Source organism: Somniosus microcephalus, chromosome 11, assembly GCF_052327205.1.
Source record: "Somniosus microcephalus isolate GS21.2 chromosome 11, FLI_Smic_1.0, whole genome shotgun sequence".
NCBI lineage: Eukaryota > Metazoa > Chordata > Chondrichthyes > Squaliformes > Somniosidae > Somniosus > Somniosus microcephalus.
Genome location: NC_140997.1, coordinates 134,890,536 through 134,902,691, shown reverse-complemented (window position 1 = coordinate 134,902,691; position 12,156 = coordinate 134,890,536). Strand labels below are relative to the sequence as shown.

The following is a 12,156-nucleotide window of genomic DNA, read 5'->3' as shown; positions in this document are numbered from 1 at the left end:
CGCCAGGAGTTTTTGTTATGTGGTACATGTAATGCTGGGAAAGGTGGGACCATAGTTTTGTTGTATTTGAGAGGGGAATATGTACATTTAGGGGAAAGCAGTGTAATATATTATCACATGGTTTGTCACATGGTTTAGTAGGAACATGCTCAGTTCACTCTGGCCTAGTAAACAAGCACCTTGACTAGCAACTCATCGTGTCTCTGTCCCTCATTTGTTCTACCCACATATATTACACATATGATATAATTTGTGACTTTAGTAAGGGCCGTTTCAATGCTGTGGCAGGGGCGGAAACCTGATTGGAGGGGTTCAAACATACTGTTATGGGAAAGATGGGCACAGATTTGGGAGGCGACAGCACGTTCAAGGACTTTGGAGAGGAAAGGGAGGTTGAAGATGGGGCGGTAGTTTGGAAGGACAAAGGGGTCAAGGGTGTTTTTTTTGAGGGGGGGAGTAATGACGGGAGATTTGAAGGGGAGGGGGACAGTACCTGAGGTGAGGAAATCGTTAACAGTATCAGCTAACGTGGGGGCCAGGAAGGGAAGAGAAGTAGTACCCAAGTGATATTGGAGTCAGTGTACCCTGATCACACTGTAATACCCAGGTGGTACTCCTAAACCTTTCTGCCTCTCTAACCTCCTTTAAGACGCTCCTTAAAATATACCTCTGACCAAGCTTTTGGTCATCTGCCCTAATATCTCCTTATGTGGCTTGGTGTCAAATCTTGTTTGATAATGCTTCTGTGAAGGGCCTTGGGACATTTTACTACATTAAAGGCGCAATATAAATGCAAGTTGTTGTTAGTGTACCCTGAGCACATTGTAGTACCCAGGTGATACTGAATGGCTCTTTCAAAGAGCCGGCAGATGCAGAATGGGCAAATGGCTTCCTTCTGTGCTGTAAGATTCTATAAATGGGATTAAAGTTGAAAGCTCTGGTGGGGAGCTAACAATGGCACAAGCACAGACACAGTGGAACAAAAGCCCACCTTCTCAGCTGAGATTTCTACTATTTGATGTAATAACTCATAGGCCAATGGAAGTTTATGAACGTGTTACTGACCATGTCAATGTTGTCATCATTCATCATGATTCTCACACACACCAGGAAAGCAAACATCAGCTTGTGCTTTTCAAACAGGCTCCTGCAGACGCTGAGGTACAAGCTGTAGGTGAAGTAATTATTGATAAGTTTTATCCTCTTCTCCACAGTATCTGAGGGACAAAATAAACAGGGTGTTTTCTATCTGAGCCAGCTCTGGACAGATTAAGGTGTAAATCTTACGATTTAGGGCTCCCAGCACAGAACATCGCATGACAGGAACACATATCAGGAGTTTGGCCACAAAGGTCAGCGTGGGCATAATGATGGAACATAAAGCATGTCATGAACAGGGAATGCTGACTGACCTCCGTGCCTGAATTCCCAACACACACTCAAAGCTCTGTGCCAGGAGTGCTAGATTGTAACATTTACTCCAAAGTGGAATACCGAATAAGATGTGCTATTAGCGGGATTCACTGTAAAGTTGCCCATATCCATTTATGTATCACACCATCAGTAATAAGGTTAAAAGAAATACTGACGTATAAGTCGCAGCTGTGTATAAGTCACCCCACCCGCAGGCTAATATTGTTATTTCAGAAGAATATTCAAACTTGCTCTTTCTGCCCAGTTTTCTCTCTTCCTCTTTTAAAGTTGCTGGGACAGATTCTCTCTTGGGTGTGGGGGGATGGGGAAAGATTTTAACCCTACCTGTCCGGTGGAAATCTGGTGGCATGTGGGCAGTTAAAATCGCCCAAGTTACTTACCCACCCTGGAGTCGCCAGGTTCTGACTGTCATCTGCTTTCCTGGGCAGGCGGCAAGGACACCTGTCCAAAGCCAGCGAGGTACATCTTTAATATATGTATGTCGGATCCCAATGATGTCATCGGGTCCCAACTGCAATTTTTACAAGATGACCTAAGTGGGAAGCAGCAGAGAGTTTCTCACCAGGGCAAACCAGCGGCAACGTGGGTCGGGGGCAGAGGAGGCCCAAATAGGTAATTAAAAAAAAAAATTACTTTTCTTGTGGGGCCAGGAGGAGCTTGAGTGATTCTCTGATCCTCACAAGGAAAACTTAGGCCTTCCCCTTTTCCACCGATCACGGGACCCCCCCCCCATCCCTGAGGAAAGGCCCGGTAGCCGATCCCGCCACTTACCTGCTGTCGGCAGGTGGCTTCCGCGCCGTATGATTTTCTGCCACCTCCCGCCGATGGGTGAGAAGTTGACTTGCAGCATTTAAATGAGGCCTGGCTGTTAAAATTGGCTGGGAGTCATTCTGCTGCGAATGGATGGAAAAATAACTCACCAGAAACTGGCTGCCAGTTAAGATTCAGGCCACTGAATTTTAAGTGAAAGTTACAAATTTTTACAGAATTAATATTTATTAATGCCTAGATTTTAATTGACTTCTAACTTTATTCTGTTTTATTCAAGTTTTTTGCCTATTCTCATTTTCAGAGTCCTCTGAATACCACATTCAACCCTTAGCGAGTGTATGGGCAGGAAATCTGCGCCCAAGCCTCTGTCCATGATCAACAGACAAATGAAAGCAGGTCCCACATCCTGGGGCACTGTCTGGCTGACAGCATGGCTCAGAGTGGAATCTCAGTGACGGAGGAATCATGTTCTACTGCACTGAAACACTGGTGCGGTACATGATATACCCCTCACTTGCAACATTGTCCCTCATGAGTTAAGCAATCAGCCTGACTTATGGCTGTAGAATAAAAAATATGGAATAGAGCATTGGTTATTGAGTTAACTTGATGTAAATGCAAATACAAAATCGCAATGTTGATTTTCCTGGTGTACCTGCTCGCTCGGAATTTGCAATGCCCGACATGAAGATGCTGAGGAACCATTCCAAAGAGTACTGGTACATGGGGTCCACCTTGGACAAATCGGACACACAGAAAAACAGGATCTGTGTGCGGACAGCAACAGGAATATACTGCAGCCGAGTGATATCAATATCCTTCTCCGTTTGTTCTGCTATTGTCACTTTTATCTGTGGGAAGATTAATTATGTATTCAACATAGCAGTGTAAGTTGGTGCAGCTCAGATTATATTATCTATGTGCTTTGATCGGTACTGGTGTATCACCTGTATTTTTTTCTTGCCAATTTTCTCCATTAATGTTTTACCCTCTGTTACCTTGCCAAAGTGGCCAAAAGTCACTTGTGAACCATTGCAGTAAGTGTCAGTGGGCTGTTCAAGTGTATGGGCATCACAGCCCAGCCTCATTCTGTCCTCACCTGATGACAACACAAGTGCATTTCCAGCAGGGATCACAAGCAATGAGGAGCTTATTTTCCCTTACTTAACCAAGGTACGCTGAGGCCATAGATGAGGCTCCCTGTATTTTTTTTAAATTGGGAAACAAAGCGATAGGGCTAATCAGGCAGAACACCATCAAGTCTGAAAAAAGTAACAGAAGAGATGACATAAATGAAGAAATAGGTGACACCAAGCTTGAGTTTTAAAGACCTGTAGATTGTAGGAGGAAGGGAAGAGTGAAGGAGTTCCAGTTTTGAAATCCTGGGAATTCATTTAGAACAAGAGACGATGTGATGAGTCTTCATCAATACAGTGAAGATACAAGGCGGAGAAAAAAGTGTACAACTGTCTTTTTGGAGCTTTAGAGGAATGTGAGAGGAATATTTAGAGGAGCAATAGTGGTTTGATAAACCATAGCAGTTTTGATAAAATATATGACTCCTGTTCTTCCATGAATATTAATGCTGTTGGAAAACTGATTACACCACCTCAGAAGGCTACTGTGTGTGTGTATCATGTGTGTTGTGTGTATGTATCATGTGTGTCGTATGTTGTGTGTATATGTGTGTGCCGTGTATGTGTATGTATGTGTGTGTAGAAGCTTTAATATTTTTCACATCGTTTGAGAGCAGTTGAAAGTGTCCACTTCTGACCAGACAAAACTACTGTAACCAACCTTGATTTCTCCCGCTTTAACTTTAGAAGCCTCGAGGACTTTGATTAACTCCACATCATCCACAGGATTGCCCTCAGAGCTGCTCAGACGCATAAGTATCTGATCCTCTATCTCTTTCAGCTCGTTCCTCATTTTAGCATTGCTGATGATCAGCTGATTCTTGGCTTCTTCCAGATCTGGACGCTCTTGTGCCACCACACGACCCAGGAGCTGGTCTTCCAGACCACTGCGGATTAAGGCACAATTTACAAGTTCTACAAAAAACATCCAATGATCTTCTAATTGAGTTCAGAGTATTATTCTTTATTGTACTTTTTAAAGTCTCAGGGGGAGAAATTCAGTATCGCCCCGTCTGGGGCGTAAGTATCGGCCGGGCGCGAAATATTGCGCCCGGCGCAAATTATCACCACCTACTGGTAAATTGGCCTGCTTCGCCCCAGGAGGTGCTTGGAGCGCTAAAACAGGCACTGCACGACTGTCTTAAGGCGCTAAGCCAGATAAGCGAGGCGCTACCACCGAGGGCGGGCGCAGTGCAGGTGCGGCCAGTTAGCGATTGCACGCAGAGACGCTGGCGCTGGTCAGCTCTTAAAGGGGAGGTTTGATCTTGGATTGCAGCCACACCCTGCGCATCAGAGCCCTGATTCTCGGCCTGGACAGACCTGCTGCCACATTCTTAAGCCTAGGACCATGGAGAGGGCCAGGGAGCGAGCGCAGTGGTTCAGCGAGGGGGCCTTGGAGGTTCTGGTTGGCGCGGTGGAGCGCAGGCGATCTATCCTGTTCCCGGACAGTGGCAGGAGGCCGTTGCCCAATGACTATCGCAAAGCTTGGAGGGAGGTGGCTCACAGAGTGACCTCCAGCAGCATGGTGCCTAGAACCCCTGTGCAATGCAGGAAGAAGTTCAACGACCTCACTCGGGTCGTCAGGGTGAGTGCCCTTTTCAGAATCCTCTTCATCCCTGCATGTCGACCTCACTTTATAGCCAAAGGGTCCTGAAAGCCCCAATGCCCAGCCCTCATCCAACACCTATGGCCCTTTCAGGAAACTCACATGCACATTCTGCACTTTACACACTGTTATTCCACCATGGGAGGCAGTGCAGCCAAGATCAGGGCTTCACACTGTAAGGGCTATTCCACCATGGGAGGCAGTGCAGCCAAGATCAGGGCTTCACATTGTAAGGGCTATTCCACCATGGGAGGCAGTGCAGCCAAGATCAGGGCTTCACACTGTAAGGGCTATTCCACCATGGGAGGCAGTGCAACCAAGATCAGGGCTTCACACTATACTCAGAGCCCGTCCTTTCTCTTGCAGGGCAAGCTGGCGCATAACAGGAGGCAGCAGCAACGGACCGGGGGAGGCCGGCCTCACCTTCAAGCCCTCACTGATCTGGAGCAGCGAGTCCAGCGGATTATGGCAGGCCGGATGATTGGCCCCGTCGCCACGGGAGATGTCGACCCCGTTATGGACACCTTTTTGACCTCTCTCCTTCCACTTGTGCCTCACACCAGCATCCTTTGCCACTATCGAACCAATACAGTACATTGCAGCACTCATGCCTCCCTCACTGCCACCCTGTCCTCACGCTAAAGCCACTCTTGTACCTCCCTGCTTTCAGATGCTGATTCACCAGGTGAGGAGGCGGGCCCTCAAGCTGCCACTGTGAGTGACTCTGAAGGCGACGAGGAGGAGGAAGCCGGACCATCAGTGCCACCCTCAGCCGAGGCAGCCCATGGCCATAATGGGGACACGTCTTCCCTGGAGGGGAGCAGGGGGGAATGGTCTGAGGAGGGTGAAGCTCCGGGGCCCAGCGGGCTGCAGCAATGCGAGGGGGGTAGGGAAGCTCGGCGGCCTTCTCCCCAGAGGGAGAGTCTGGCCTCGAGTCCTGCTACAGTGAGCGCAGAAGAGGTGTGGCTCCTCGCTGAAATGAGTGCCCAGGCGGAGCACAGGCACACTGAGCTCATGGCTGCAGTGGCAAGGATGCCAGATTCCATTGGGTCACTGGCAAGGAGTGTGCAGGACTTCGGCGCAGCACAGGCAAGGAGTCTCCAGGACTTCGGCGCAGCACAGGCAAGGAGTCTCCAGGACTTCAGCGCAGCACAGGCGATGATTGTCCAGGACGTCGGCGCAGCACAGGCAAGGAGTCTCCAGGACTTTGGCACAGCACAGGCAGCTGTCACGCAAGTGCTTAGTGCATCAATGCAGTCAGTGGCTGGTCTCATGCAGACGCAGATTGAGGCCACATGAGCACTGACTGCTGCCACCCTCGCTGGATCGGGCACGAATCACCGCGGCCCTCGCCACGCCGCAGCAGGCCAGCAGTCTGTGCTTCAGCAGATTGCTCCGCATGCTGCAGTGCTGCCCCATGGGAGTGCCAGTGTGTCGTCCGAACAGGGAGTTGCTGTCCTCTCTCAGGATGACAGCATTCCTGCTGCCAACACTGTCACTTCTCCACTGCAGCTGCCACCACCTGTAGGACAGACTGCTGCCGCCCATGCAGAGTTGGAGCAGTCAGCAGCCGGGCCCTCCAGGCCCAGAGCTGGTCCAGGCCGTCCCTCAAGGGCATCTGCAGTCTCAGTTTCTGACACTCAGCAGCCTTCCCCCAGCCTTGTTGCAGCCACTGGGGTCCCATTGCGGAGGAGCTGCAGGGTGGGAAGGGGCGAATCTCGCAAGCGAAGCAAATCACCCACGAAGGGCAAAAAGTAGGAGGTGTGGCAAAATGCTGTTAAATGTTTTATTGAAGGCCGAGGATCGTGGTCATTTTTTGGTTACTGTTTTGTTCATTGTCTCCAGGTTGTGAGAGCCAGTAATGTGACTGACTGCTTTTTTGGGGGTTTCTCTCTATTACTTTGTCATGCGGGAAGGGCACACAGTTTGTTAAATAAAGAAGTGTCTTTATTCAGAATGTGCATGTTTGCTCTTTGAACTAGTTGTTGCCTTGACCGGCTTAGGGGTTGCGGCATGGTTCCATTCATGTTCTTTGAATGGCAGAAGCCATTCCCTCAGAGGGGGCCTAGAACCGACTTGCTATAAGCCGCTGACGGACGGCCCTTGCACTTTGTGCCTCCCTCCCATCTTGGTGCTGCTGCTCCTCCTCCTCCTCTGCTGGTGCTCCAATGTCTGGTGGCAGTGGCTGAGTCCTGAGGATTGCCAGGTTATGCAGCATGCAGCACACAACAACGAAATGGGAGACTCGCTCAGGTGAGTACTGAAGGGCTCCTCCGGAATGGTCCAGACAACGGAACCGTTGCTTGAGCACGCCGATTGTGTGCTCAATGATGTTCCTGGTAGCTTGATGGCTCTCATTGTATCGTTCTTTAGCAGGGGTGCTGGGCACACGGAGCGGGGTCATCAGCCAGGCGCACAGAGGATAGCCCTTGTCCCCGAGAAGCCAGCCTCCTGGGTGAGCCGGGGCCTCGAAAAGGTCTGCCACAGAAGTCTGGCGCAGGATGAAGGCGTCATGACTGCTGCCTGGAAAGCGGGCATTGACAGCGACTATCAGCTGTCTGTGGTCACAGACCAACTGGACGTTCAATGAATGGAACGCCTTCCGGTTGCGGTAATCCTTGGCATTCTCTTGCGGCACCCACAAAGCCACATGTGTGCAGTCAATGGCGCCCTGGACCATGGGGAAGCCCGCTATTCTTGCAAAGCCCATTGCGCGCTCTTGCTGCTTGTCCGGGGTCATGGGGAAGGAGATGTACTGACGTCTCCTTTTAAAGAGGGCATTCGTAACTTGACGGATGCAGCAATGCACCACGAACTGGGAGATATTGGCAATGTCCCCAGTAGCAGATTGAAAGGAGCCAGTGGCATAGAAGTTGAGAGCCACTGTGACCTTAACTGCCACCAACAGAGACGTCCTGCTCCTCAGTTGAGGCTGCAGATCTGGCTGAAGCAGGTGGCAGAGCTCAGTGACTACCTCCTTGCTGAATCGCAGCCTCCGAAAACACTGCTCCTCAGACATATTGAGGTATGAGAACTGTTGCCGGAAAACCCTGGGACGGTAAGGTCTCGTGTGCCGACGCCTGTTGGCCCTCCTCCGTCTGGCCATGATTGGCACTCTCTCTCTGCGTCTCTGAGCCCTCTCAATGTAATGGAGAAGCCCAACATTCCAACCCATTGCAGCTCCCATAGTATGTGGCCACTCAAGTTTATGCCGGTGAAAAAGCAAATCAACTACAAAGTTCTGGTCAGAAGCCAAAAGTACCTCAGCGAGCGCTGACTCAATGCAGAAAGCTCTCTCCCTTTGTCTCTCTGCAAATCTCTCTCTCTCTCTCTCAGAAGGAGTGGTCCAAAAATGGCTACCACAAAGAAGCCAGGAAGAGCCCCCTTTAAATAGCGCCCCCCCAGCCCCACAGCGACTGGGAACCGTTCCAGTCAACCAGTCGCTGGGAGCGACAGGCGGAAAGGAGGGGGGCGCCACTGAATTTCCGGTTCGGGGCGCCCCAAGGGCGTTGCACTCTGAAATGACGTCAGGATCTGTGTGCGTAGCTGAGCGGGCATTGCAGTTTAGCGCCGCCGCTAAATGTCCGCTCAATTTCACGAGAGGCACAGGTCTCGCCGCACCCGGGCGCTAGCTGGCTCGCGCCCCACTTATCGCCCTCTTAAGGCGCTAACGGGTGGCTCAACCAACTGAATTTCTCCCCCTCAATGTTCTACATTTTCACTTTGAGTAAAGGAATCAGAAACATCATTGTTTTTATTTATAAGATTTTACCTTATTCCTAATTTCACTACTTCATAAAAATGGCAAATTAGCCCAAATCAAAAAATGACATATCAGAAATGGAAATTTTTCAGTGAAAGTTCCTCTTTATGCTTGAAGACGCTGAAAGACAGAACTTAAATCTGCTAACCAGTATACACAAAACTGACAAACACCAACTGAACTTTTCACTGGTGTGGGAAACAAATGACCAGCCCTGCTTCCTATGAACACAGAAAAGGAACTGAATGACTGTCTCTGATCGATTCCGTAATACAGATGAGCGTTTGAAAGTTACCTGACCACCCAGGGTACGAATTTTCTTAAAGTGACAGTATTATCCAGGTGATTTTCTCCTGTGGAAGGATGGGATTTGTAGGTGGGGATTCAAGGCATCAGGAAGTTTCTTAAATGTTAAATGAGGGGAAACTGTTTCCAGTGGCAGAATGGACAGTAACCAGAGGACTCAGATTTAAGGTAATTGGCAAAAGAACCAGAGGCGAAATGAGGAGAATTTTTTTTACGCAGCAAATTGTTACGATCTGGAATGCATTGCCTGAAAGGGCAGTTGTAGCAGATTCAATAGTAACTTTCAAAAGGGAATTGGGTAAATACTTGAAGGGGAAAAATCTGCAAGGCTATGGGGAAAGGGCAGGGGAGTGAGCATAATTGGATAGCTTTTTCAAAGAGCCAGCACAGGCACGATGGGCCGAATGGCCTCCTTCTGTGCTATGATCCTATGATTTTTGTTTCAACACTGAGTACTGATAACACTGTGGAATGGACTTGGTGAAGGCACTGATCCAGAAGATGTAACAGAGCTCAGCTAACAGCAGTAATAACATTGCAGCACAGCACGCATCAGTAATTGTATTTTAAAGGTGCTGTTCATTCAGACCCTCATACTATTTTGTTCCTCTAACATGCAATCCAGGTTCCCTGATGGTGTCATCATTGGTCCCTCTCTAAATACTCTTTTTCTTCTCCTTGGCACCCAGAAACTGAATGGAGATGCTAACTTATGCTATATGGTTCCACAGTCACTGTCTGCCTCTGGTCCTTGCTCAGACGTTTATTCTTTATGTGCAAACCTACACAGAGAATGTCAATAAGCTATTTGACTGTAGAGAGGCATCACAATGGGGGCTGACGTCCATACTCAGACACTTTCCGGCAGGACTCACAAGAAAACAACCAGGAACAGGAACCCTGGCCGATTGTTCTGCTTCCCTAACCCATGGGCACTGAGGCTAATTGTAGTACCCCTACTGCTGCCTTGACTGAGATGTGCTAACTCAGCACTGAGTTTGATCAAACATGGGGAATTCTGGGCTGCCTGGCTCAGTGACACACAGAGCAGCCACCACTGAGCTTCCATCTGAGCTGCGGTGTTGTGAGGGAGGTGCCGAGCAGAGGACGGGCGCTTCCCTGGGGGCAGGTCAGAAGATGGAATCATCCATAGGCTGTTCTTGCACAGCTGTTAGCAACTATGCAAGTATGGCACTGCTGGGCTAGGCTTCGGCAGGCCCAAGGGCCTCCTCCTCAAGATCAATGTGGAAAGAAGCCCAACATGGGTAAATAAGGTTGTTGAGTGGTAAATGAGGTTGGTGAGCTGGAGGTGCAAATAGCCACATGGGAATATGATGTTGTGGTGATAACGGAGACCTGGCTCAAAAAAAGGGCAGGGTTGGGTACTAAATATTCTGGATATAAGGGCCTAGAAATTCAGTGCCCTTAGCGCCGATTTTGCGGCGCTAGAGGGCCTAGCGCTGCAATTGGCGCTGGCGCCTAAATTGCCTGGGGCCCTTCCGCCGCGGTAGACCGGTAGCGCTGCGCCGGCACCGATGACGTCATCGGTGTGCGCAGCGTCCCGGTTGCCATGCCGACGGGCCCCAGCGCCGAAATTCAGTTGCGGCCGCCTCGCCCGTGGCAGCCGCAACTAAGACTCTGGCAACAGAGTCCAACATGTTTTTGCGCCGGCGCATTAAAGGCCCCGCGGCGGCCGGCCGCTTTCCCGCCGGCCGCCTGGCCGCAGCTCCCTCCCCGGACTTCCCGCCCCCCCCCCCCCCCGGAACAGAAGCAAGCCCGGCACTTGTCCGAGGTGCCGGGCTCATTTTTAAAAAGATTTTCGCGGGCCGCGGCCGGGTGCAGGCAGCTCCTCCTTAAGGGAAGGAGGAGGCCTGCACTTCCCGAACCTGCCGCACCGCAGCGGGCGCCGCAGCGCCGGAATAGCGCCGAAATTCAGCGCGTTGCGCCAGTTTTCAGGCGCAAACAGCTCTCAGCAGCGCCGGCAGCCGTTTGGGCGCAGAACTATTGAATTTTGGGCCCGACCAGCGCGACTTAGCTCCGGCACTAACTTCCGGCGCTAAAGCCCTGGCTGCGCCAAAACTCAATTTCTAGGCCAAGGTGTTCAGGAAAGATAGGGAAGGAAAGAAAGGAGGTGGGGCGGCAGTACTGATTAAGGAGAATATTACAGTGCTGGAGAGAGAGGATGTCCTAGAGGGGTCAAGGACAGAATCTATTTGGTTAGCGTTAAGAAACAATAGAGGTGCCATTACACTACTAGGTGTGTTCTACAGGCCACCTACTGGTGGGAAGGATATAGAGGAGCAAATCTGCAGGGAGATTACGGAGAGCTGCAGGAACTATAGAGTAGTGATAATGGGGAACTTCAATTAGCCTAATATAGCCTGGGATAGTAATAGTGTAAAGGCCAGAGAGGGGGAAGAATTTCTGAAGTGTGTTCAGGAGAACTTTCTTGATCAGTACGTTTCCGGTCCAACAAGGAAGGAGGCATTGCTGGATCTGGTTCTGGGGAATGTGGTGGGTCAGGTGGATTAAGTTTCAGTTGGGGAACATTTAGGGAACAGTGATCATAGTATCATAAGGTTTAGGTTAGCTATGGAAAAGGACAAAGAGCAATCTAGAGTCAAAATACTTAATTGGAGGAGGGCCAATTTCAGTGGGTTGAGAATGGACCTGGCCCGGGTAAATTGGAATCAAAAATTGGCAGGCAAAACTGTAATTGAAAAATGGGCTACCTTTAAAGAGGAGATGGTTCGGGTACAGTTGAGGTACATTCCCATGAGGGGGGAAAGGTAGGATAACCAAAGCCAAAGCTCCCTGGATGACAAAAGGGATAGACAGTAAGATAAAGCAGAAAAAAGGGGCATATGACAGATGTTGGGTTGAGAATACAAGCGAGTACCAGGCTGAACACAGGAAGTTCAGAGGGGAAGTGAAAAAGGAAATACGAGGGTCATAGAGGGAGTATGAGAATAGACTGGCAGCTAACTTAAAAGGGAATTCAAAAGTCTTCTACAGGCATGTAAATAGTAAACGGGTAGTAAGAGGAGGGGCGAGGCCAATTAGGGACCAAAAAGGAGACCTACGCATGGAGGCAGAGGGCATGGTTGAGGTACTAAATGAGTACTTTGCATCTGTCTTTA

At 49.8% G+C, this 12,156-nt stretch overlaps 1 protein-coding gene across 1 annotated transcript in view; it reads right to left on the bottom strand.

Annotated features, from left to right (window-relative positions):
- dnah1 (dynein, axonemal, heavy chain 1) overlaps positions 1–12,156 on the bottom strand; it is a 971,783-nt gene that overhangs the window by 302,711 nt on the left and 656,916 nt on the right. Inside the window, exons 63-65 of the mRNA XM_085999976.1 lie at positions 4,003–4,228; positions 2,861–3,056; positions 1,066–1,217 (exon numbers count right to left, since the gene is read on the bottom strand). Of these exons, the coding sequence (XP_085856102.1) occupies positions 1,066–1,217; positions 2,861–3,056; positions 4,003–4,228 (574 nt within the window). The remainder of the gene's footprint in view (positions 1–1,065; positions 1,218–2,860; positions 3,057–4,002; positions 4,229–12,156) is intronic.